Source organism: Rhagoletis zephyria, unplaced genomic scaffold, assembly GCF_001687245.7.
Source record: "Rhagoletis zephyria isolate East Lansing unplaced genomic scaffold, Rhagoletis_zephyria_1.1 Rzeph_scaffold_00461, whole genome shotgun sequence".
NCBI classification, from domain to species: domain Eukaryota; kingdom Metazoa; phylum Arthropoda; class Insecta; order Diptera; family Tephritidae; genus Rhagoletis; species Rhagoletis zephyria.
The window spans coordinates 127470-154910 of record NW_016157545.1 but is presented as its reverse complement, the minus strand read 5'-3'; the positions used below and the strand labels follow the sequence as shown (position 1 = coordinate 154910).

The 27441-nt window shown below is 38.7% G+C and overlaps 1 protein-coding gene across 1 annotated transcript in view; it reads left to right on the top strand.

Annotated features, from left to right (window-relative positions):
- Nucleotides 1–27441, top strand: part of LOC108359794 (uncharacterized) — a 222901-nt gene that overhangs the window by 77786 nt on the left and 117674 nt on the right. The window contains exon 3 of the mRNA XM_017611819.1: nt 19638–19861. Coding sequence (XP_017467308.1) covers nt 19638–19861 — 224 coding nt within the window. The remainder of the gene's footprint in view (nt 1–19637; nt 19862–27441) is intronic.

The following is a 27441-nucleotide window of genomic DNA, read 5'->3' as shown; positions in this document are numbered from 1 at the left end:
TTAATTATTTGATTATTTCTAATTGTATGATTATTTTTCCAAATAGATAAAGCTGTGTTTGGTAGGCAAATCTTTATAAGTTAGTATTAAATAACTAAGACCAAATTCACTGTACGAGTAAATACTTGTACTGTAGTTTACAAGTAAGAAATGAATTCTTATAAACATTGTCAACTGTCTTTGCTATTCACTAATATCAAGGCGAATTCATACAAGGTGGTAGCGGTAGTACGAAAGCAAAAACTACACTAACTCATAAGAAGTTTTTACATATGTGTACCGAGGCGAATTAAAGCAGCTGTTCTATCAACACTATCTTACATGAATTTGCCTTGATTAATACTTTCAGAAAGAAGAAGAAGAGGACACATAGGAGCCGATCTTACGAATAGACATAGGTATGCATATTGAACGCGTTTTTGTTATTCTCCTTGTGCATTTATCTTACATTACTGTATTGATTCTCATCATATGTACATCAACTGCGTTGCAATGTATTATTCACACGTTGAAACAAATAATAAAATTGAAAACAAAAACCAAAAATAATTGAAAATAATTATATTAATCATGTAATTTAAAAAATTTAAATATAAATGAAAATAATAAAAGCTGTGGTCATAAGCAATAACCGCCTAAGTCGACTTAGGAATGAATTGAGTTATATATACTATCGTTTTCTGCAACTACTATTCCATATGTATGTGAAACTCCCATCTCGTTAGCTAGGCTATTTAAAAACTTATAGACGAAAATATTTAGGGTACTCACAGTTTACTTCTAAAGTTAAAAGGTGGCAACTTTAACAAGATAACACACTCGAACTGTGAGCAACCCTTATGTTTAAATAAAGTATTAAGTTGATCAACAATACCACGCATTGCTAGACCGTTTGCCTTTCACGCGTTTGTGTTTAGAGAGCATCAACAAACCACATACATATTTCTCTCTATTCTCTCTTCTCAAGTTAGCACATGGTAAAATGTTTTAAAGTTACCAGGTGGCAAAATTAACACAGTAGATAATATAGAACTGTGAGTACCCTAATTGTGGTTTCCCCATAAGGTTAACATTACAATCCAAGTCGTTAAAGCGTTTTTCTCGAATCCAGGTTTTTAGACTTAGGCGATTATTACTTATGACCACAGAAATAATCATGTTATTAAAATTAGCTGATTAATTAATTAATTTTCTTTTTTGAAAGTAATTAATTATTAATAATTAAAAATGTGCAAATAATAGTATTTAATCATTAAACGGACTATTTTGCATAATAATGTCTAGATTTGAAAGGACCTGATTTGGACTACACATTAGTCTGTATGCGCAATGAAGCAATAAAAAACAATAATACACATGCTCGTGCACATTGTTTTTTAACACGCTGACGCCTGTATACAAAGCAAACAGTCGAAACTCTGTAGCCTTCCAATAATTAATGTCATCCAAACTTCTGGGCTTGCGTGTAAACTCCTTAGGAATATTACCTCGTAATGACAATAACCGGTGGGAAATATTTTTCAGCTGATGCGAATTCACTTTGAATTTTATCTTTTTGTTAACTAGGCGAACTAAAAATTTCCTAGTAACGCCCAAGTCAATGAGGTGCATGCAATCGAGAGGGATTTGTTTGATCATTAAAACATTAATTTGTTCGAATGGAGATTTCCGGGTTAAAAATATTGGGTGATGATGGTTCGGATGTTTTCTTTGTAAGAAATCATTATCCGAGATAAGTGTACCTGATTCTGAGCTATAAGTAAGCACTCTGTCTATTTTTCTACCTACCTGTGTACACTTTGAGCACCCGTGACTAGAAGTATGGCCGGGGGTGCCACTTATGAATGCTCGCGCCGGAGCATCGCAAACTATAGCCCTTACGGCAATTTCAATGAAGGTTTTTTTACATGGAAATCCTGACTCCAGCAGTGAACCCAGTTCAGATACAAAGGGTTTCAGAAACTCATCACAGCTACTGGGCTTACTGTAGCCGAGAAAAACACCCACGGGAAATATTGGACAATTTTTGATATTGTTAATCCTAATTAAAATTGGCCATAATTGAGCTTTATAGCTCTTGAACAAAGGGACACCATCGACGTTAATGTCAATGGTCAATTTCTTGCAATGTTCAATTGAATGTGCTAATTTTTTCATTTGGTTAGAAATACCAATATGCAAATATGCGCCGCCTGCCAGTTTTAAAATATCCGGCTTCGTTTTAGGAGCGACATCACCAATATTTTGGACGTTTAATCCCTCTTCCCTTAATATATTTACCAAACTACGGACACATTCCCTACTGGGTCTATAATTTAAAAACCAATTCCTTAGTTTTTCGTTTATGCTAAGGGGCTCTTGCTCGACAAATCGCCAAACATTTTCAACTTCATGGGCATTCAGCATCTGCAGAGGACTTTGCGCACCGCTATCACTCGTACCTGCTCTGTCTTCCAAGCCCCCATTTCTCACTATTTTTTCAATCTCACTAAATTTTTCAAGATATTTAACTTTTTCATTTCTGATCGCACGTCTCAATTGCCTTTTGCCACTATTGCTCATAATTGCACTTTTATATTTTATTTATGTTATTTGTTTTTGATTTTTCAAACACTTTAATTTGCATGCAATTACAGATTTTTATTAAAACTCCTTTTTTAGTACAGCAATCACTTTTCCTTAAACTTTAATTTTTTAATTGATTTGCCCGCACTCTTTAGCTTTCAATTACTTTAATTTTTAATAGCAAATGCTTTTATTAACAAATGTGCAGCTTATTACGTCGCGAAAACTTCTAATTTGAGCAAAACAAACGAAAATCGACGTTCGGCGCAGCAGCATTTCCCGTTAATTTCATGGCAAAGTTTGATTTTCTTGTTATTGGTCTTGCTTCATGTTTCATCTTTCCATTTTATTCCCCTTTCTCCAGGGTGACCGTTTTGCATCAGTGTACTAAATTTGTACTTTTTAATGATAGCATGCTATTAGTGTATTCAAATTTATAAATTCCTTAATTAAAATAATAATAATAGTATAATACTAATATATATATATATATGTATATATATAAAGTGGCATTCAAAATAATAGCAGCAAAATTCAAAATGATGCTGTTGGATACTTATCTTTATTTATTTATTGTTAATAGTTTTCATTTAAAATATGGGTCGATCTATATCAGATACCACATAAATAAAAGTTTCAAAGCTTATACAAATTTCAAAGAAAAGGAAACGAAATTTTGTAAAGGTATTTTTAATAAAATATAAAGTTAAAATATATTTAAAATGCTTAATATAGCAGAAAAAAGTGATCACGGTGGCACAGAGAAGAAACATAAGATTTCCATGAGAAGTGAGAATAACAAGCACAACAAATTTGGCGGCTAATAATCTGTGTAAACGGGGTGATTAAAAACGAGCTTTGATTGAGATAATATTTATATGTGAACATACTTTTACATAAAAAAGGGTTTATAAAGTATGCAAACGTACATTTAAATAATTTCAAATCGGCAAATCTTTTTTTCAAAATCTACTTTTAAATTATGTGCAATATTTTTTCAATCCATGGAAAATGATCAAATTACATTTTTTAAATCATGAATAAAAAGACCTAGTCAAAAATTGTAGAGACAAATTCAAGTTTTGCAAATGTGCCATCATATCGGTAAAGAATATTAACGGCTCTATTATGTATCAGTGACGAATTCTTTTCACAGTGTTTTTTACGGAAAAATACATGAAAAAGTTAAAATTTGTCAGTAAAAAGTTGTTTGTCTCCGATACAGAATTGGGCTCTAAGTCATAAAGCCAATTTTCATTCTCCAATTGCGGGCAATGTTCCGATCTCAATTTGCATATGAATATATAAAAGGAATAAAATAAAAAAACAACACAATGGAAAAGAATGTCCAGCAAAGAAAGATGTATTTTAAAAAGTACAAAGAGCCAAAATGTTCTAAGCAAAGAGAAAGTACAAAGAGCCGCACTTTGCTAAACAAAGGGCCGCGTTTGGCTCAAAGAGCCGCGTTTGCCTACCGTTGATATATGTAAACTCAAAAAAATTAAAAAGTAGTACTTATGTAGAAAAGGAGTAGGCATGTATTGCTTCATTTTGGTACTTTTCAGTCCGATATTTGCGTGGTGGTAACACTGGCTACCTCACTGCGAATAGGCGAAAGAGAACATGAATAAGTATTCAAAATTATTTATTTGTATTTAAATGACAAATAACAAATTCATTTATGTAATAAGGGAGCATTATCATATTAAAACGTCCAATAACCTTTAGAAGGAGCAACATGTAGCCAATAGCTCGATTTATTACTACCTGGAGCATAATATGATATTGGAACTAGTAATGTAACTAGTACGAAAGCGACAATTGTCTCCGAACCCGCTGCAGGGTACATTTAATACATATGTGTGTACGAAATTGGCGAATACTAAAAAAAAGTTTATGTAAAAATCGGCAAGTGGAAAAAAACTAGAACAAGCTGTTGGTTTTTTCCAACCGACTTCACAAAAAGGAGCAGGTTATCAATTCGTTGGAATATTTTTTTTTATGTATGTTACCGCATAACTTTGGACCACGTTAACCGATTTCCTTAATTTATTTCTTAAAGGAAAGGTGTTTTAAAGGAAAGGTGTTACCTCACAGGTGGTCCCATAATAATTTGGTTTAAATCCGATCATAAAGAAATTAACGATAACGATCAGTTTTGTTCTTTGCTTAAAAATTACTTGTTAAATTATAAAATTATTAGCGCTGCTGCATTCTTCAAACTTATACGCAATAGTTCTGGTTTACTAAAGGGAAGGTATCCTCCTTACAGCGCTCTTACGCGATATGTATCTGCATATGGGCTCCTTTTTTGTATCTACTTGAATGCACAATATATAACAACGTATCAGAAAAGTAGCATTTACATATGTATGTAAATACATATCGTGTAAGAGCGGCCATTAACAATGCAATAAAGGAAATCTTTAAGGACACACACTAACTAAGGGTTTACACCAGACAATATTGTCAAGACAATTATGTCAAAATGATGTGTTTGTTGTAAACACGGCGAATCCATATTACAACAAACACATCATTTTGACATAATTGTCTTGACAATAGATATTGTCTGGTGTAAACCCTAAGTTACTCACAAAATTGAGATTACGGGGATTTTTTTAATATTCGCAATGTTTTTCGCATTAAATATTTTTTGTTAATTTTGTATTAAAGCATGGCTTAAAATTTTAACAAACACCATATAAATCCAAGTTTCCAACTTTGTACGAAATTTATGAGTATTTTCAGTTTCATCAAAATTGCAAACTTTTTAATGAGAGTTTGAAAAAAAATCCAGTATACGGTTTTATAGCCCATTCAATTTTCGTATATAATGTGCACATTTTAAATTTCTTAGTCCGAGTAGATTTTTGATTTTTTTGCTGACGATGCCACGCATTTTCTTCCATATAAAACCAATTTTGAGCATACTCTAAGGTACATACATACATATGTATGTATGTATGTAGGTAGCAAAATTTTACTTATCCATGTCTCATTACAAAAAAAAATTATAGTTTAAAAAACTAAAACCTCCATATTATAATTGCCATTCGTACTGTCATCAGGTATGTAACTTGAGAATAGAAATCGCTGCATCTTTTAGGTGCATCAATATTACATAGTTACATCCCGAGCTAATAAGAGGAAGGTAAAAAACCATCTACTAACAATTATGCATATATATACATATGTATGTACATTAGCGTGGGCCGAAAATCCGCTTTTTTAGAACTTTGATTGGTAATAGTAAGGTGACCAGAATTTTTTAACATTCCAGGAGGACAAATTCTTCACATTGAAAACAAAAAAAAAATTATATTTATTTTAACACATAAATAACGAATAAATTAACAATTCAACAATTTCTCTAAACACAAGTCAAACAAGTTAATAGTACACTGCGTTGCATAATTATAAGACCGCCACATATTAACAAATTTTGAATATTTATTTTTAACCGACTTAAAAAAAAGGTTATCAGTTCGTCGGAATATATATCGTCGATGTTTTTGCAAAACCGCCCATCGCCCAATTGCAAAACTGCCTATCTTACGGCACTCAAATATTACAGGAGAGCGAAAAAACGGTGTATTCTTTGAAGGCATTGCCTTGATAGGCGGTATTTTCTTTAGCTATTATTTTACAAATCTGTGGTTTTAATAACGATTTAACGATTTTTATGCATAAATCTCGATGCCTGGAATTCAGGGTTAGCAAATTTCATTTTTGCCACAACGGCGATTTAGGCGGTTTTGCAAAAACATCGACGATATTTTTTTTGGTATGTTACCGCATACATTCGACCACCTCCACCAACGTCGATAATTATTTCTCTATCAGAAAGGTAGTGTCTAACATGTGGCCCCATATNCGATTTAACGATTTTTATGCATAAATCTCGATGCCTGGAATTCAGGGTTAGCAAATTTCATTTTTGCCACAACGGCGATTTAGGCGGTTTTGCAAAAACATCGACGATATTTTTTTTGGTATGTTACCGCATACATTCGACCACCTCCACCAACGTCGATAATTATTTCTCTATCAGAAAGGTAGTGTCTAACATGTGGCCCCATATTAATTTGGTTTAGATCCGATCATTGGATCATGAAAAATTAACGGTACTCCTAAATTTTTATATGAGAATTGAAGTCGGTTGTGTTTTTTGCTTAAAAATTACTTTTTAAATTATTTAATTGTAATTATATTATTTGCAAAAGAAATTGCTTCCGTTCTTCGTCTTTCGTCAAAGTTCGATTATAATTTTGTATCAATGAAATACCTCGTTCAGCAATATTGTTATTTTGGATCACCCTAATATATATGTACAAGAATTATTCGATAACAGTAATAAGAATAAGTCGCAAATTTCGCGGAAAACACCCCTCAAAAAAAGTCTGGATCCGCCGCGGGGCCTGTGTTATTTTTGATTATGTACTTGGATGTGAAGTAACACATTTTCTAAAAAAAATTAAGTATATTTGCGCTCCAATGCAATGAACATACTTGTTTTAAGACATCTTAAAAATGCTTTTATCAAGATAATAAAAAACCCACACAAAAATATTGCCACTGATAACACTTATACATATCTGGCAAACAAAATGACATATGGTAGGCAATAATTTTCCCTGTGAAGACCCGGCGTTAGTTAGTCTTACAGTGTTGTAAAAGGTCGTTCGCACCACGCGATTTTGCGTTCAATTCACGCAGGGTTGCACGAAAAAAAAATTGAATGGCTAAAAATATTAAAATATAAAAAATATCAAAATATTCGCCATAAAAAGGCGTTTGCATTGTTCAACTTTGCATTCTACTTTTAATTGAACGGCCTTTCAACTAATCGCTCTCAACAAAGTTGGCCGCCAGCTAACATTTAGCCATTCAACTTTTTTTCGCGCAACCCTGCGAAAGTTGAACGCAAAATCGTCTCGTACGAACACCTTTTGAAGAGTAATACGGCTTACCTGCGACACCGGGAATTACTTTGTTCGATCCTCCAATTACGATCGCGAATTAACCCTTTCCCACGTAATAATAATAATAATAATAATAGATTGGCGCTTACACATATGTTAGTGTTTGGCCGAGCTTCTCCTCCGATTTGTGGTGTGCGCCTTGATGTTGTCACCCAAAGAGGAGGGACCTACAGTTCTACGCCGACTCCGAACGGCGATAGCATTTCTATGAGAAGCTGTTTTTCATGGCAGAAATACACTCGGAGGTTTGCCATTACCTGCCGAGGGACGACCGCTGTTAAGAAAATTTTTTTTTATTTTTTTTCTTTCCCAGGTGCGCATTCTTAATTCGATTTGACAGTTCTCTGTCTCTGTGTTTTGTTTTTTTTTCTTCGCTACAAAATTCATGAAAATGTAAGTAATTGCTTTTCGTACTTATAAAAAGTGCCAGCTTTGATTTGTGCACTGGTTTCGATAAATGTCCGATAAAAATTAGAGACGGCAGCGATTTGTTCGTAATTCGCATGGTAATTGGATCTGAATTACCAACAAATGAGGTAATTCGTTCTCAAAATTTAGTATGGCGAATTACGCAATTCCAAAGGTAATTGGAGCGCGAATTACGAATGAGAGAGCAAACTACATAATTGGCGTGCAGTGGAAAAGCCGTATTACTTATTATTGATTAAGGCTAAAAGGCGTTTTTACTGTTCAATTTTCACAGGCGGTTAGTTGAATCACTGAATGAACTGAATGTTGAACAATGTAAACTTGTAACATGCCGCTTTTATTGTTTTACTTATTTATGTATACATGTTTTATGTTTTGTTAATTTCACGTTTTACACAATCACATATCTGGCAATACCGTGTATGGCAATACCTTTTTCTGTCAAAGTAAAAGTTAAAGTTTGATTCGAATATGGCAATGCCGTAAAAATGTAACAACCTCTATCTGTCTCTTTTTCGCATGTGAGTTTTAAATTGTATAACAATTGTATAGCAGGATTGCCATAGCACAAACGGTATTGATCAGTGTGCTTTGCATAGCATATAAAAAGCCTGTACGCTTATGAGTTTGCACATTTCGTTTAGCGATCGGCGTTATTAGTCGTGAGTTTTTTTAATAAATACAACCCAACAACCACTCTACATTGGCGCCCAACTTAGTGGCTAAAAGCGAAAAATTCAACATTTTGCCGAGAAGAAGCCCACGATTCAACACAATGGTGACCCTTTCTACGGAACAATTCCAGCAGCTCCTGAATTCAGTAAGCAAGAGCAACGTACGTGTTGGCACTTTCAGCACGTGTAACGCACGCTATAATGGTGAGCGCAATCCAACGAAAGTGGAAGAATTCATCGCATCAGTATCAACATTCAAGATGGTGGAAAAGATTAATGACGCCGACGCGATTAACGGGATGCCCATGCTGCTCGAGGGTGATGCTGCGGAGTGGTGGCGCGGTGTGAAGGATCAGGTATCTACATTCACTGACGTAATTCGCAGGCTCCGTGAAAGTTTCTCGCCTGCAAAACCAGCTTGGAGAATTTATTCGGAGATTATGGAGAGTAAGCAGCAGAAGAACGAGGCAACGGACACCTTTATCCGTAAGAAGCGTGCATTGTTTGCGCAGTTACCCAACATTCCAGCCGAAGCTGATCAAATTGATATGTTGTTTGGCATGCTAAGCGCGAATATACGGGAAAGAGTAGGCCGTCAAAAGATTTCTTCATACGAAGATTTATTAAACGAAGCTCGTGAAGCAGAACTTTTTTTAAGTGAACGCGAAGCCTCCAGAAAACCGCAAGAGCAAATCTCCCGATGTTCTTTTTGTCATAAAAAGGGGCATACGCGCGAAACTTGCTTCAAGAAGCAGAAATGTGAGGCGAGTGAGGCAAACGCCGCTACAATCGCCGCGGCCATAGTTGCTAAACCGAAGTTTGCATGCTATGGATGTAATGCACCTGGCGTGACGCGTGCTAACTGCTTGGCTTGCAACAAAAACAAGATATCTTCTGGTGGAACTGTAAATTTTAATTCAGTATCTTCAGCTAATGTTGGTCGAGACATACCAAAGGCCAACGTGCAGATTTTTGGTGTACCAGGGCAAGCATATTTTAATACCGGCGCGCGTACTAGCGTAGAAAGCGCAAATTTGAAGAGGGTGATGGATTTCAAAGGCTTCCAATACCAAAACGTTACGTGTGACATCGCTTTAGCAGACGGAGTTGTATCCAGGAAAAATTGCTTGGCAACAGTATGCGAAATTTTAATTGGTGGTCCGATGCAATACTTCGATTTCGCTGAAACTGTGCCGTTTAACCTAATCGAAACTGTCAAAGTTGCGAACGTTACACCTCGTCGAAGAATACCAGTCAAACAACCGCGTTCAGAAGCGTATGTGTCTGAGTTTGAAAACTATGGTCCTGAAATTCCAACCAGTGATTACTCGCCACATTCTATTCAGGCCATATTCAAAGATGTATTGCCACCAGATGCGCTGACACCAAAGCGACAAGCAGAACCTGCTCTCTTTCCTGGCCTTGTCTATAGGCGAAACGACGACGATGACGATGATTATATGAGGATATGTTCCATGAACTTCAAGGTGGTAAAATCGACGGATGAACGCACAACAGAAGCAGCAGCTCGACGCAGTTCTGCAAGGAAATGAAGAAGTATTTGGTAATATTACTGAACCAACACCGCACGCTGAGCATCGAATTAACACAGGTAACCACGAACCGATTTTTAGTCCTCCGTATCGCCTTTCTTTCGCCAAAACGCGCGAGCTAAAGCCGAAGTCGATAAAATGATCGAATCTGATATCGCCGCAGAATGTGAGTCGCCGTGGGCATCTCCCGTTGTGATGGTACCCAAAAGAACCGGTGGAATTCGTGTCTGTATTGATTACAGGAAAATTAATGCTGTAACCGTGCCAGACAGATATCCACTACCCCGTATGGATGATCTACTGCACGCAGCAAAGAGTACTAAATATATGACAACATTAGATCTTCAAAGTGGTTATTATCAAATAAAAGTGAATGATACAGATTCGTATAAAACTTGTTTTATTACTCCTTTTGGAACTTATTTATTTAAGAGAATGCCGTTTGGCTTGCGTAATGCACCTGCAACATTCCAGCGTCTTATGGATCGTTTTAAAGCCTCCGTTCCCAAGGTTCAACTGCTGGTTTATCTCGATGACTTGATTGTTTGTTCTCCTTCGTTTTAAGATCATCTTAAAGACCTCGATGCCGTTCTCTCTAAATTGCAAGAGTATAAGTTGCGCATAAATAATAGTAAAAGCCGATTTTGTTGCGAGCAAGTAAAGTATTTAGGGCATGTTCTTACAACTGATGGAATATGCGTTGACCAGGAAAAGACTTTTGCCATTAGTCAGAGAAAGGAGCCGAAGAATATTAAAGAGCTCATATCATTTATTCAAACTTGTTCTTGGTACAGAAGGTTGATTAACGGCTACGCGGAGATATCGAAACCATTAACTGAACTTACAAAGAAAAACGCGAAATGGGTTTGGACTACAAAACAAAGAGATGCATTTGAAGCGCTTAAGCAAGCTTTGACGTCAGCACCTATTTTAAAACAAGCTCAAGACAACATGCCGTTTTGTATAAAAACCGATGCTAGTGCTTATGCGCTAGGCACAGCTTTACTCCAGGGGGAGGAAAATAATGAGCATCCTATTGAGTACGCGAGTCGATTGTTGTCAGCGGCTGAAAGAAACTATTCAACTACGGAGCGCGAAGCTTTAGCTATCGTGTGGGCGTGCTCAAAGTTTCGAAGATACATAGAAGGAGCTGAAATAATTTTATTAACTGACCATCAACCTCTGAAGTGGCTACTAACAATAAAGTCTCCATCTGGTCGCTTAGCACGATGGGCATTACAGATCCAACAATACGATTTTAAAGTTAAATATAACCCTGGTAAAACCAATTCATTGGCCGATATGTTATCTCGCCCGTCATGTGATGACGATCATAGCCAAGTAGATGAGAACTACATATGTGCTTTTCAAGTTGATTTTCCCCGTAAGAGTCCAAAAGAAATACGAGATGAACAGTTGAAAGATGAATACCTGAAAAAGATAATTTCGTCAATAGAGTCACAAGATGACAATTTAACATTTTGGTCCAGCAGAGGTTACTTGTTAAACGACGGAATTCTATTTTGCTATGCCAATGAAGAAAAAGAAGATGCTCAAATGGTAGTACCCCAACATGAGCGTGAGGGGCTATTAAAGAAATATCACAATGAAAGCACTGCAGGACATTACGGTATAGAAAGGAGTATACATCGAATCGCTACCCGTTACTTTTGCGAACTGACATAACAAAACATGTCAAAACCTGTATAGAATGCCAGCGATATAAAGCTACAAATATGAAGCCTATGGGTCTTCTTCAAACCACAAGTTGCAACCAAAGGTTCGAAGTTGTAGCGGTTGACTTATTCGGTCCTCTACCAAAAACAAAAGATGGCTTACAGTGGATATTGGTAGCTGAAGATGTAGCGTCGCGTTGGATAGAAATATTCCCTTTAAAGGAAGCAAGCGCTGAAGCGTGTGCTAAAACGTTGATTGACGAAGTATTTCTTCGTTATGGAATTCCTCGTCGGCTGAAATCGGATAATGGCGTTCAGTTTGTATCCGCGATAATGCAAAGGGTTTCATATTGCATGGGAATCGAGCAACAATTCACACCTGTCTACCACCCGCAAGCTAATCCTGTCGAGCGCAAAAATGAGGACATCAAAACCCAATTAGCGATCCTTGTTGGCAATGAACATAATACGTGGGATCTTAGTCTGCCAGCAATAAGATTTGCGATGAACACCGCAAAATGTCAAAGCACTGGCTTTACCTCAGCTTACCTCACTTTTGGAAGGGAGTTACGTACTCTCGACGACGTGCAACATGACGTTAAGGGCATTGTGGAATCCGAAAACTTTGTTCCACAAATCACGCCTTACCTTCAAAAACTCAACAATGATTTGAAACGAGCAAAGGAAACCGAGAAGCATATACAAGACAAAAACAAGGACTACTTTGATCAACGCAGGCGACCTCAGGATGACTTCGAAATCGGTACCGAGGTACTAGTAACTACGCATACTCTAAGTCAAGCATCAAAGAGCCTTACGTCAAAGTTCGTTCCGAAAAGAGACGGACCTTATGTCATCATTCGAAAAGTTGGTTCATCATCATACGAAGTAGCATCGAAAGAGAATCTGATGTTACCATTGGGCACAAACCATGTATCATCACTTACAAAATACAAACATCGCAACGAAGATCCATCTCCAGCTCCTGTTCGGCCATTGCGAAGACGAGGACGCCCCAAAAATAATTAAGAAGTGTTGTCGTGCGCTCGGGACGAGTTCATCACGCCAAAGGGGGAGACTGTAACATGCCGCTTTTATTGTTTTACTTATTTATGTATACATGTTTTATGTTTTGTTAATTTCACGTTTTACACAATCACATATCTGGCAATACCGTGTATGGCAATACCTTCTTCTGTCAAAGTAAAAGTTAAAGTTTTACTCGAATATGGCAATGCCGTAAAAATGTAACAACCTCTATCTGTCTCTTTTTCGCATGTGAGTTTTAAATTGTATAACAATTGTATAGCAGGATTGCCATAGCACAAACGGTATTGATCAGTGTGCTTTGCATAGCATATAAAAAGCCTGTACGCTTATGAATTTGCACATTTCGTTTAGCGATCGGCGTTATTAGTCGTGAGTTTTTTTAATAAATACAACCCAACAACCACTCTACAAACTTCTTTTAAATACAATGATTATGTACGATTATGAAATAATAATATTCTGAACGAAATTTCATCACTGCTACAAAACTTGAAAAGGAGGACAAGGAGGACATTTTTGCTCAAAAGGAGGACAGAGAAGGACAATATTTTTGAGGAGGACAAATCACGTTTGAGGAGGACAATCCTCCTCAAACGAGGACGGTTGGTCAACTTAGTAATAGCAAGAATATGGTTCATAATGCTCTAAAAACAATCTGTGTGTATTAAATGTATTAATTAATTGTATTTATTAATTTTTATTTTTTGAGCACCCACGCTAATGTACATACATGTCTAAATTTAACAGCTCTGAAAACGTAGCATTGTGCATCAGTGAAAATAACAACATTATTGCCAAGTGCTGGCTGTTGCACCAGCACATGACTGCCTGCGCAACATTCGCTACATTCGTAAAATTTATTAGCCTGCTCGTTCAGTCGTGGATGGCTATGTTCGATCAATGAGCGCTAAGAGATTTTTTCAGCACTCAGTCCGAGAGAGACAAGAGAACATTCTTATTGTTCTCTTATTTCGCAGTGAATATTCACCACGTTGTACACTAGCTTCTATGAATTGAATGAGCAGCACATTCACATTCGACTAAAGGTAAGACCGCACTAAGCGACGCGACACTGCAGCGGCACTACGCGAAACGGCGCTTCACTTTTTAGTATATCGCACTGAAACTGCAGCGGCGCGACACTTCGCTGCAAATTTTTTTATTTTATTTGTGTCAAAACCTTCAAACAAGATGGATGCCAGTGACGCTGATGCAATGTTAATGCCTTTTATTTTTATTTTCCTTGGCGAATTCTTCTCAAATATTATGTTTTTTTTACATACAATTTTCTTCTTGAATGAAATGCATGTGAATATTCACTCACAATTGGAAATCCAATTACTTCAAGTTAAAAATATAGTACGAAATGTTATGTCGTTCCGCTAGGTATACCGCACTATGTGCTCATTTACACACGGCGATTTTTGTTGCCTCAACTCGACGTTTGTAGGAGAGAGCGTGACGAGGACAGGAGAGGGGCACCGAGTTGCTCGTGCTCGGGCAACACGCTTTGTGCTCTCGTTCGCCTGTGTAAATTGAACCGCTGTTCACAGCTGACAACAACAATTGCATACACACAAATCGCCGTGTGTAAATGAAAAGAGCAACACCAAAAGGGAATGTGAAAAATCGCGTCGACAAAAGTTTCCGTGTATAAACACAGTCTACGCGGCACCGGAACTGCGCGACACCACGCGGCGCGACATTTTTGCCTAGTTGGTCAACTTTGCCGCGCAGCGTCGGGTCGCGTAGCTCCGCTGCAGCGTAGTGCGGTATGCTCCATAAGAATACATGCAAAGAATATTTTGCCGCGCTGTGTAGTGTCGTGTCGCGTCGCCTAGTGCGGTCGTACCTTAAGTCGTGTAAATGCTAGAAATGAATGTCGCATGCAGGGTTCTAATATGTATCACAGCGCACAGCAGTGCGCGCGAGTGACGAAAGCATCCACAGTAGCATGCTGAAATGACTCGCTTATATATACACGAGATTTGGAAGTTTTTATCCAGANTCAAACAAGATGGATGCCAGTGACGCTGATGCAATGTTAATGCCTTTTATTTTTATTTTCCTTGGCGAATTCTTCTCAAATATTATGTTTTTTTTACATACAATTTTCTTCTTGAATGAAATGCATGTGAATATTCACTCACAATTGGAAATCCAATTACTTCAAGTTAAAAATATAGTACGAAATGTTATGTCGTTCCGCTAGGTATACCGCACTATGTGCTCATTTACACACGGCGATTTTTGTTGCCTCAACTCGACGTTTGTAGGAGAGAGCGTGACGAGGACAGGAGAGGGGCACCGAGTTGCTCGTGCTCGGGCAACACGCTTTGTGCTCTCGTTCGCCTGTGTAAATTGAACCGCTGTTCACAGCTGACAACAACAATTGCATACACACAAATCGCCGTGTGTAAATGAAAAGAGCAACACCAAAAGGGAATGTGAAAAATCGCGTCGACAAAAGTTTCCGTGTATAAACACAGTCTACGCGGCACCGGAACTGCGCGACACCACGCGGCGCGACATTTTTGCCTAGTTGGTCAACTTTGCCGCGCAGCGTCGGGTCGCGTAGCTCCGCTGCAGCGTAGTGCGGTATGCTCCATAAGAATACATGCAAAGAATATTTTGCCGCGCTGTGTAGTGTCGTGTCGCGTCGCCTAGTGCGGTCGTACCTTAAGTCGTGTAAATGCTAGAAATGAATGTCGCATGCAGGGTTCTAATATGTATCACAGCGCACAGCAGTGCGCGCGAGTGACGAAAGCATCCACAGTAGCATGCTGAAATGACTCGCTTATATATACACGAGATTTGGAAGTTTTTATCCAGACGTCCAATCGACATGTTTGAGATATCGTTGGGAAGGTCTTGCAGAGTGTGTCCAGAAAATGTATTCAAGCTTTATAAAAGATTAACAGGATTCTTAAAAATTAGGCTAAAGTGTTGCGAAACAAAAAACGTTTTTTGGCTTTTGCCGGTTTAAGGGGCATGTGGGTACACCCAACATATTTAGTGTTATTCTATAGGCCAATATCTTTCAAACGATACCTTATATATTACGCTGCAGATATAGAGGTACATGTGTTTTGGTTCGTGTCTCCACTACGAGATACTTTGGTATGTATGTGGCGTCTGTACGTACCTTCATTTAATTTCTTTCAAACTTTCAGGAATTAAAGAAAAAAAAAACTAAGAAGGTTTTTTTCCAGGATGTTATGATTCTTATGCCTTTGTGGGCGTGGCTGCTGCCTGAAATTCGAAAAAAGGCAATTTTTTAAACTACCACTGAGGCCACACTACTCAGTCCATGTCATTGATGCGGATATCAGTAGAAGGGTCTTCAAACAAGCTATCTAACGCTATTTTTTGTGTTTACAAAATATAAATATGTCATAACGTTATCGCCTGAAAACTAAAAATCGGGCTGCTGAAAATATACAGTTCGGGAATTTTAACAAAAACTGGTCAGTCGATTTTATTCTAGATTCGGAACGTTGCGAAATTCCGTTTACTGCTAGAAACACAAAATAAAAAACGTAACTTTTGCAACGATTCGTATGAATAAAAAAGATTTTCCGTACATTTCCAAGGCAGTTAAAAAATGCGTATAATTTTCGTCACGAAATTGATATCATAAATTTTGTGTTTCTAGTTCAGCTTTCGTCACTCGAAAATTTTACCTCAAAGAAGTGTTTTATTTGTATGTATACACTTTCGAATTTTACCACTATTTGGGTTACATTTTGCTTATTAAGGGGATGCAAAAATATTTCTATAATAAATTTGGCCTTTCTTTTGACATATCATATGACTCCTTAGTGAAAATAAAATCTGCGTAAATATAACGAAAAGTCGCGTACATCTTACGAAATTTTACGTCATTTTGAGCCAAGAAAGTTTTCGTTAATTGTACAAAACCGTTTTCGTACATAGATACTACAGAAATATGAGACATTAGGCCTTTAGTGTGTACAAAACTTATTCGTATTTTTAACGAAAATATTTTCGTAAAACCTACAGTTGTTGATTTCATTCGCCACACTGTAAAAAACATAGTACGAGTTATAACACAACACTTTTATTCTTTTTTTATCGTAAATTTGATGCTTTTTTGTTTAACAAAATGTTTTGCAAAAAACGCTTAACATTACCATCAAAATATAATGAAATTGAGCTATGGTTTTTATAGTCTGTGAGTATGCGCATACTTTTCATCTGTAAATAAAAAATTTAATAGTTTCGAACTTGTTTAAAATATCCAAAAAAATGGGACAACTAAATTTCAATTGAAACATACGGGTATAGGCAGATAAATGCGCTATTCATTCGCCCATAGTTCTATGGTGAATTTGTGTTACCACTGATTTTGATTGATTTACTTTTACAGTTTAAAATTAATTAAATATTCACTATTTTTATTTAGTATTCCGATTGGAGGCCGCGGTGGTGTACTGGTTAGCAGTGCGCGCTATCATTCCGCGTGGCCTGGGTTCGAGTCCACTTTTCGACCAACATAGAAAAAGAAACACTATTATTCAAAAGAAAATTGCAAAAAGCAATGCGGTTATCAAGGACCTCATTTCTAGTTGCGAATAAGAATACGAAATCAGGCTCAATCTAGAAAAAGAATTTATTTTATAGAAAGAAAATAAATAAGAATGAGGTTTAGTCTTACCAAACGAAAACCATCAGGCAATTTGTATTGCGCTTATACATCAAATATTTGTTTGGATTATTTATTCGCGGTGTCTCGAATGCTGTTCATACATGTTGCAGCGCACGCGCACCAGTGTTTGATTTTTTTCTGATAAGCCATTGCATGGAGATCATGTGTCAACGCTATATAAAATAACAACAATAAAAAAAACAAAAGAAAAACAAAAAAAATACTTTAAATTCACTCACTCACCTTTGCCAGCTAGCAATCACAAGTAGCAATGTTTACGGTTCATCGATAGCTCCACGAATGATTATACAAATCAAATCACAAATTAATATCTAATTTTTTATTGTATTCCAATAACTCCATTATAAAACGTATAAATTTATTTTATACGTCTCACAGCAGCCAACTGGTAATTTCGCAATCACACGCGGTATGATGAAATTTTAAACTGCCGGCAATTTAGTATATTGCCCGAATATGTTTGTATATTGTACGAATTTAAAAAACATGTTTCTGCATTAGTACTATGTACGAAAGTATTTAATAAATAAAATGAATACAGAATTGTAGGTTTCGTATATTTTAAAACCACACGTAAATATTGCGAATGCCTTCGTACAATATACAAAATTATTGGTACAGAGATTTGTTCGGTAATTCACGCATGTGTTTTGTAAAATAAACGAAAGTTTTCATAAATTGTACTGTAAAAATGCCCTGTGAAACTCCTTTCGTTATATTTACGAATGGTTGTAATATCTTGTTGTTGTGAAAAACGTGTTCGTATTATGAACGAAAGTTTCGTACGTTGTACAAAAACCAAGACTATGAAAGTTTTTCGTAGCATTTTAACGAAATTTTATTTTCAGTGTATTGTTTATAAATTTATATATTTTATATATTTATATATTTAATTTGGCCGCTGTTGTGTAGTGGTAAGCAGTGCGCGCTTCCACTCCGCAACTCCTGGGTTTAAACCCTGGTCAAAGCAACATCGCAAACAAAATAGAAAAAAGTTTTTTTTCTTAACAGCGGTCGTCCCTCGGCAGACAATGGCAAACCTCCGAGTACATTTCTGCCATGAAAAACAGCTTCTGATAAAAATACAATTGCCGTACGGAGTCGGCGTAAAACTGTAGGTCCCTCCGCTTTGTGTGACAACATCAAGGCGCACGCCACAAATCGGAGGAGAAGCTCGGCCAAACACTGACATATGTGTAAGCGCCAATCTATTATTATTTTATTATTATATTTAATTATCGCTAAATTCTTAAAACTCAAAAGCAGATAATAATAAAATATGTATATCAAATTGATGGTAATAACTTTTACTTTCAGAAAATATAAATTTCTTTAGCATTAATTATGCAATTTTTCAAAAAAGTTATTTTATGAGAAAATACGAAATTTTTTTCGTTTTTTATTTGAATTTATGTAAATATTATCATTTTCGTTGTTGGTGCTTCCGACAGGGTAGGGAATTGAAATAACTTTCTTTCTATATAAACTTTTCTATGTGTTTATTTAATTTACAACATTTTTCGTCTTGACAACACTGCTCTAACGTCAAGAAAAAAAATCGTCCACTTTTATTGGTGCTCAAGAGCTCGAAACAAATTTTTCAATATGTAATGTTTTTGTCGGTACTATTTTCTGCGTTAACTGATCCAACGATTGGCCCCATTGTATCGATTATGTTCGGCGCAGAGGTCGAAAGATCGGGCATTTTTGAAACTTGAGCTAAATGCGAATTTTTTTTTCTGAAGTGCGAATTTCTTCGCATTGCGGCAATCGTGGGACCTTAGCTATGTTACGACTTATTTAAAGCCATCTAAACGTGACCAAAAACTATTTTACAAAAGTTTAGAACGGTATTCTTTTTAACAAAAAAAAAAATCTTGGTCGGTGTTTATTTTAAATATCAAAAATTTCTTAGTCGTATTCAAAAACTAAAATAAATTTGTTGTAAATGCACAAGTACATATTTTTAATAGCTTTATTATACTACGAGTTTATATCATTCGACTAATTTACAGAATCACTCGCGGACTTGGCCTCTGACCATATAAACCGAATGAAAGTAGCTGCCAGGTGCAGTCGTCCGGTACCACGTGTATTCCACGTTTCTAACACCACATCGGAGACTTTTGTGCCTTCCTGCACCATATTGCATCGTTGTGGCGAAGATACGGGCTGCTGTCGCTCTATGGGACAAGTGTGCACTGTCAAATTGTACGAGGAAGTGCCTCTTCATTTTATTGTAAGTGAAACCAACACACCTCTATTAGAAATACAGTTTTGATGCTTTTACTATATCTGGTAGTAAATTTTCTTGCGCATTGCAGTTTTTTTACACAAATACCTATATATATATGTAAATATGTATTTGCAACGTACATACCAGCGATCGGCAAACAGCACCATTTTTGAGACGTTGAGTAGGGTGTGAGTACCTTGCAGGAAAACCAGAACTAGTGAATCTAATGTGGTCATATATGAAGTCGCCGCCTTGTTCTCTACTGAGTAGTAGAGAATGACGTATATTCTCTACCAGTAGAGAAATAATCGGTAAAGAGCTCATTTCTGTAACGAGCTACTGGTTTGGAAGTGCAGAAAAAGGAAAAGAAATCGAAATCCCTAATTTTTATTAACATTTTTGAACAAACCTTTAACCTTACAAACAATGATTTACCCTGGAAGGAAGGACTGGTTATTTCGCCAATTTTTCTTCCAGCTTGTGTGGAAACATCAAAGAAATAATAAAAAAATAATATATATATTGTAAAATTGATTATATCTAATTTTTCATTACAATGATTTTAAATCCCAGGAGGGCAATGGGGTATAGTCGTTGTGCTGTGTATGCAGTCACAGTTGCACTGCTATACCCAAGTGGTTACCGCATGGTAACCAATCCAAGTGCAGCCTTGTGTCGCGGCAGAAAGAGAGGGAACTTCACCTTGCACCCATGAATGCAAGGAAAGCTTAACGTCGAAAAGCTGCAGTCACAGCAGACTGCCAACGCATATGCTACTCGACTCTCACTGCAGAGAAAAAAGAAGCCGACTACAGGACCAAGCTGCAATCGGGCGCAACGCGAGTTATGTGGGACCGCTGTAGGGAACTGAAGAGGGAAGCGATGCGTATTTTCCGCAAAAAGAAGAGCAAACAATAAAACAAAGTCTAACAAAGTTTTATTTTGTTATTCTTTCGCTTACCATTATTTCCTTTGACTACAACCAATAGGAGCGAACTCTACCGTCAACTTGTTTTGTAAAATAAAACTCAGGTAGAAGAGCAAAGCAGCTGATTGTCGGTGGTGTGCTAATGCATTGGGTAAAAGTCTTCATTAGGGGTGTTCGCGCCAAAACGATACCGACCAATAGTAAGGGGGATAGGAGGAAGTGCTGAGGCGAAAAACCACAATAGCGGCGTCGCTTTTTATTGTTTTTTTAGCGCGGCACTTTTGTTGTCCGCCGAATGATGGCAATGGCAAAGTTCATGGTGCTTGTTTGTGTGCGCGGTGATGGCGACCACCAAAGCGCCCAATTCGTTTTAAGAATTAACGGGCCGGCGCCAATTGATCGGGCACCAACAACACCAGCACTGAGGGTCAACGATTTTACGGACCGGCGCGCAGCTCCAAGTTGCATCGCAACCTACGCGGGGGCAGAACTGCTAAGTGAGAATTGAAGAGGGAAACGTCCCTATTTTGTGCGAATTAGTGCTATCATAATATGATGAGTTACCGAAATAGTGCGATTTAGCTACCGTGGGTTTTTTTCTTTAATATACATAAGTGCCAGAAGAGGCACTTAGTCTGCAGTTGGGCAGGTGTATTAAATAGCGGCGCCAGGCGAGGTGACGAGAGATATAGTGTCGGTACCGGATTTGGCGAACGTAGTATCGCAGGAGCACTCAGTGGTCGACGCATACCCCGACCACATCATAAGTGTCATCTGTGTTCTTGCCTATATTTGGCTAGTAGGGTTGTCGGTAGTTTTTCCCTATTGTGTTCCCTATCCCTTCCTTTTAGCATCCCGCACCCAGAGCCCAGTCACTGGATGGGTTAAAATATACCCGGCAGCTCGGGCGGTAGTGCAAGTGGGTTCGTAGCCTTTTGATTGGACCTCACCACAGGTGCACCTCCAAACAAGGTTTTGTTTTTGGAATTGGTAGTTGCATAACACCGTTTGTGCTGTTTTGGCTCACCCTAAGTCATATTTGTACGTTAGTTGGCTACTTTTTAATAGTTTGTGCCGTTCCCCCATATAATCGTGGTTTTCCCATCTAATAATTTCTGTCGTTCTTTTGGTTGGCGCCTGTGTATTGTTGTTGAGCACTGCAAGTGCATTTATTTCGTACGTTAGGTAGGTCGGTTTTTGTGAGCAAAAATTAAGGAGACAAATTGGCGCCCAACGTGAGGCCCCCGTCGTTAGAGGAAATTTAACTTTTATAAAAACGAGCTACGTGATATCTTTCTGGCAGGTTTGCAGGACAAGGAGGTATACCTATTCAGGTGAGATTTTTGTGAAGAAATTAAAAAAACTGTATTGGAAAGCGCGGTGCTACGCGTATATACATACATACGTAAATATATAATGTGAAGTTTGTAGTATTGTTGTTATCTCCCTACATATTTTTGTTGGCGTTGAAATATTGTGTATATTAGGATGGTCCACGATTTTTGTTTGTGGTATACATTTTATTTTTGGTATTTTGGATTTAAATATTTTTTTTTTAAGTTTTTGGCAGTAGGTATTCAAGGAGAATTTTGTGTTGATGATTCATTGCGGCGTAGTAATGGACAGTCGGAGTATAACGACTTTGATTTTTTTCCCCCTTAGAACAAAACGGTAGTATTTCGAGGAGTCTGTCCAGATTTGGCGAAATTTTGTGAAGGTATTACTCGCGCTTTTGGTGTATTTTATTTACAGGTTGGCGGGCGTACGCCTTTTAATTGTAATTCTTGCCATCAGCAAGCTATAAAAAGCGTTTTTTTTGGGACTGTGTGTGTATATAAAGTGAGGACGGACATTCGGCTAGCGGAAAGAGATAAGTAGTAGAGCATAAGTGTTAGGCCGCGAAAAATTAAAAACAACGGAGAAATAAAGCACTTCAGAGTAAGCTCTCCAGTGGTTCCGAGCATTTTTCCTTCAGTTTTAAGCTTATAAAACCGAGAAAATATACTAAAAGCTTTTAACTAACTTAAGTTGGCCGCTTCAATTTTATTTGGTGAAGTACACATACACATAACGTAAATTGTAACTTAGTTTATAAGAATATATTGTATTTGCTTGTGCCGTCTTATTTGGTGGTACGTGTCATTTTTTTTTTGGCATTTGGGCTCTATTGTTGCATCGCGTGTTAGGGTCATTTTGTTGTGCCAGTATAGGGAAACTTACTACCCAGCAATGAGTTAAGGTATAGGCAATAGAGTACCAACCGGGCGCGAAATGGTCTCAAGTAAGTTGTAACTAGCCCTCAGACTTATACTTAAGTATACAGTTCTTATTTTGCGGGTTTTTAGATTTTTTGCTGTTTTATACATTTGTTCGTTTCTTTTTCGAATTTTATTCCGGGTTTTTAATAGGCTGTTTGTTATTGATTTAGTTTCTTCGGAAATTTTAAAGAGTTTTTGCTTTTTCGCTGGTTTATTTGTTCTCATTCGTTTGATCTACTATGGAAATAAATCTATTGTCTCAAGAGGAGTTAGCGTATGAAATGGAGACTCGGAGTCTCTCGGTTTCGTCGGTGGACGCTATGCGGAAGTCGTTTCGGGCATCTAGGTTGTTGGAGTGAAGGGGTTCGGTGGACCCCTTCCAAGATTACCCGTCTAGCTTTGAGGAGGATCGGGAAGCGGTCGAACCCAAACTGAAGGAGATCGAGGCGTTGATGGGCGATTCAGTTAAGGGCACGAAGCCATCTACTGGGGCCAAGGCTAAGCTGGAGTGGTGTTCAGCAAGGAAAGGCCATGCGAGGTTGAACAACGACGACGAGATTAAGAGCAAATTGATGATTTACTTAACCGACCTGCAGGAGGCAGGTGGCGAGAAAGACGAGGCGGAGCGTACGGAGGATCGGCCGCAGGAAAACGCGGTGCGAACGGCAGCCGCTATCGGCGAGGTGGACGAGGAACGTACCAGTAAGTCAGTCGGGATTCTGAAGCTGGAAAACCTTGCGAAGCGGGACGTGCACGTTCTTGGAGAGGGTAGATGAGTTAGGCGAGGCCCGCGTTGTGGACCAAGCAGAAGTTTTTCGAGGTGCGGTATATTTGTTCTGAGGAAAGGCGCTATTATGGTTTAGGTCGGTTGGCAGACGATGGGTAGTTAGGAGGAACTGGTCAAGGAGTTCAAGGTGGAGTTCCTGCCCTCCAACTACGATGACTTGCTAATGGATGCGATTTGCCGCCAGACACAGGGAGCGAATGAGTACATCGGTGTGTATGTTGCGGCATTGAAAATTATGTTCGGTAGGTTGCGGCCGCTGTGGTATAGTGGTAAGCAGTGCGCGATTCCAATCCGCAGTGCCTGGGTTCAAGCCGTGGTTAAAGCAACATCGCTAAAAACCTTAAAAAACAGGGTTTTCTTAACAGCGCTCGCCCCTCGGCAGGCAATGGCAAACCTCCGAGTTTATTTCTGCAATGAAAAACAGCTTCCCATAAAATTACAATCGCCGTTTGGAGTCGGCGTAAAATGTAATTTGCTCGCCCTTGTGTGACAACATAAAGGCGCACGCCACAAGTCGGAGCAGATCCTGTGTCGAACAGGGCGAGTTAGCAATCCTGCTAAACTTCCAGTTGGCTAAAGTAGGCTTCGGTGAGTCTAGTGTTCCGTTATCGTATTCTTTGGTGGCGGACGGCTTGGATAAGCATCCGCATTTGGACATTCAGATTTTCGGTTTTAATTTTAAGGCGTTGTTGGGTTCTAGTGCGCCGGGAACAGTGATTGGTTAGGTTGGGCTGTTTCCTTCTTGTGGCATTAGGGCGTCTCCTTTACTCAACTCTCTATAAGTGACTTTGGCGGATGGAGGCCATATCTCGGTGTTAGGTTAGGTGTAGTTGCCGATCGAGGTGGAAGGCAAGTTGGTGCTCCTGCAGTGCCTCGTAGTTCCAGGTTTGCCTCAGAGTCTTATCCTTGGTGTCGGTTTTTTGACCAAGGCGGGTATCATCCCGGATTTAAGAAGATGAGGTGGAGCTTTTCTCAACCGGAACAGGAGTCGTTGGCGGCGATAGTGAATCACTCCTAGCTAGGCAGTAGAGAAGCCAGGGGCGTAGAAGAGATAGTGGACCGCGTGTTCAAGGCTATGCTACAAGAGTTAGGTCGAACCCACCTTGTCGAGCATAGGTTTAGGGTTAAGGCAGAAGTCGAACCTGTCAAACAGCATTACCCCGTCTCACGTCATATAGCTGCGTATGGATGAAGAAATGAGCGACATGCTCGACAAGAGTGTCATTGAGAAGTTGCATAGCCCTTGGACGGTCATTGTAGTGATGATAAGGAAGAAAGATGGCTCTTATAGATTTTGTGTAGATTTTAGGGTCTTAAGTAAATGCACAGAGAAAGATAGCTCCCTTGTGTTTCAGTGACCTTAGACAAGATAAGGGACCTAGGTTCTTGTCCAGTCTGGACATTAAGTCTGCTTATTGGCAAATTCCGGTGGAGGAGCAGTCGAGGCCCTTCGGCACTTTCACGGTACCAGGCAGAGGTCTCTTCCTGTTTAGGAGAATGCCATATGTGTTGCTTAATGCATATGCGACTTGGAAAAGATTTATAGATTCCGTGGTAGGCCCTAACGAACGAAGATTGTGAAAGGAGCTTTTTGGAGGGTAAAAAGTGCCTAGTGACAGCGCCCGTCTTAATCTGTCTAGATTTTGAGAGGCGGTTATAGCGTATTTGAGCAGGTACCTGAATTAGAATGAGGAAGTTATTCGCCGACAGAGAAGAAGTGTCTAGCAGTCCTTTGGGCGGTGGAAAAATTGCTACCATATATTGAGGGCGCTAATTTCGCAGTAGTTACGGATCATTATTGCCCGGTTTGGCTATATTATTTGAAGGATCTTTGTGGTACGTTTGCGAGTCGGGTCCTGAAGTTGCAGCAGCACAATTTTGAGATGGTTCACCGGAATGGCAAGGAACATGTGGCTCCAAATATGTCGTCTCATAATGTGCCAGTTGTTGATGATTTTTCTACTAGTGACCCTCGGTTGTTGCAAATGTATCGCTCAGTTGAAAATGAAGGCTTGTCGCACCCAGCGTGGAGTGAAGAAGGTGGCTACCTCTACAAGTTCATTAGGTTGAAGTGTAGTCCTTGGACGTCCCGTGATGACAAGGAAGAAAGATGGGTCTTATAGATTTTGTGTAGATTTTAGTGTCTAAAATAAATGCAGAGAGAAGGACCTTAGACAAGCTAAGGGACCCTGGGTTCTTGTCCAGTCTGGACATTAAGTCTGCTTATTGGCAAATTCCGGTGGAGGAGCAGTCGAGGCCCTTCGGCACTTTCACGGTACCAGGCAGAGGTCTCTTCCAGTTTAGGAGAATGCCATATGGGTTGTATAATGCACATGCGACTTGGAAAATATTTATATATTCCGTTATAGGCCCTAACGAACGAAGATTGTGAAAGGAGCTTTATGTAGACGAGNTGCGACTTGGAAAATATTTATATATTCCGTTATAGGCCCTAACGAACGAATATTGTGAAAGGAGCTTTATGTAGGCGAAGGATTGCCTAGTGACAGCGCCCGTCTTAAGCTGTCCACACACAATCCATACAGACGCGTCTGATTTTAACATATAAGCAGTGTAACCCAGAGATTTGAGGACGGTAAGAGGGTTCTAGCGTATTTGGGCAGGTCCCCATAATAAGAATGAGGAAATTATTCGACGACAGAGAAGAAGTGTCTAGCGGTCCTTTGGGCGGTAGAAAAATTGCTACCATATGTTGAGAACGCTAGATTCACAGTTGTTGCGGATTATTATTACCAGGTTTGGCTAAATAATTTGAAGGATCTTTGTGGTAGGTTTGCGCGTTGGGTCTTGAAGTTGCAGCACGATGTGTCAGTTGTTGCTGAGGTTTCTGCTAGTAACCCTTGGTTATTGAAAATATTTCGCTCAGTTGAAAATGAACCCTTGTCGAGTACGTTAGGTCGAAGTTCTCCTTTAGCTATAGAAATTCGCCCGATTGAGAAAAGGTTCTAGGGCGCGAGGAAAGGTTTGAGGTTCTGAAGAAATGCATTAATGATGATCCGTTGGCCGGAAATGTCGGCGTTAGGAAGACTTAAGCTAAGTTTGCGCAAAAGTTTTATTGATCGCAGATTAAGGCGGATATAGCGAAGTATGTGAGGAATTGTAAAGTTTGTTAGCAGGTTAAGCCTGATAATGCACAGCCAGCTGGGGGTATTGTCGAGAGTTGCAAGGAAGTCGAGCCTTGGGAGATGATTTGTGTTGACCTGGTAGGCCCCTTGGTGAAGTCGCCCCAGGGCTATCAATACATTTTGACCGTTGTAGACTATTTTTCTAAATTTCCCCTTCTGTTTCCCCTACGGACGGCAACGGCGAAGAGCGTCTGTAAGATTTTGGAAGACAATGTTTTTTTTGTTTGGTGTCCCTTGGTCGGTGGTCTGCGACAACGGACCCAAGTTCAGGAGTCGTATGGCGTCAAACTTCGGTACACCGCACAATACCATCTGCAGGCTAATGCGGCTGAGAGGATAAATCAGGTTATAAAAACTACGCTTAGGGCTAACGTTTCGGAGAATAAGCGATCATGGGATCAGAAATTAGCTAAGCCAGCTTGCTGCATTGGGAAAGCCCTCTCCGAGCCGCTTGCTACCAAACG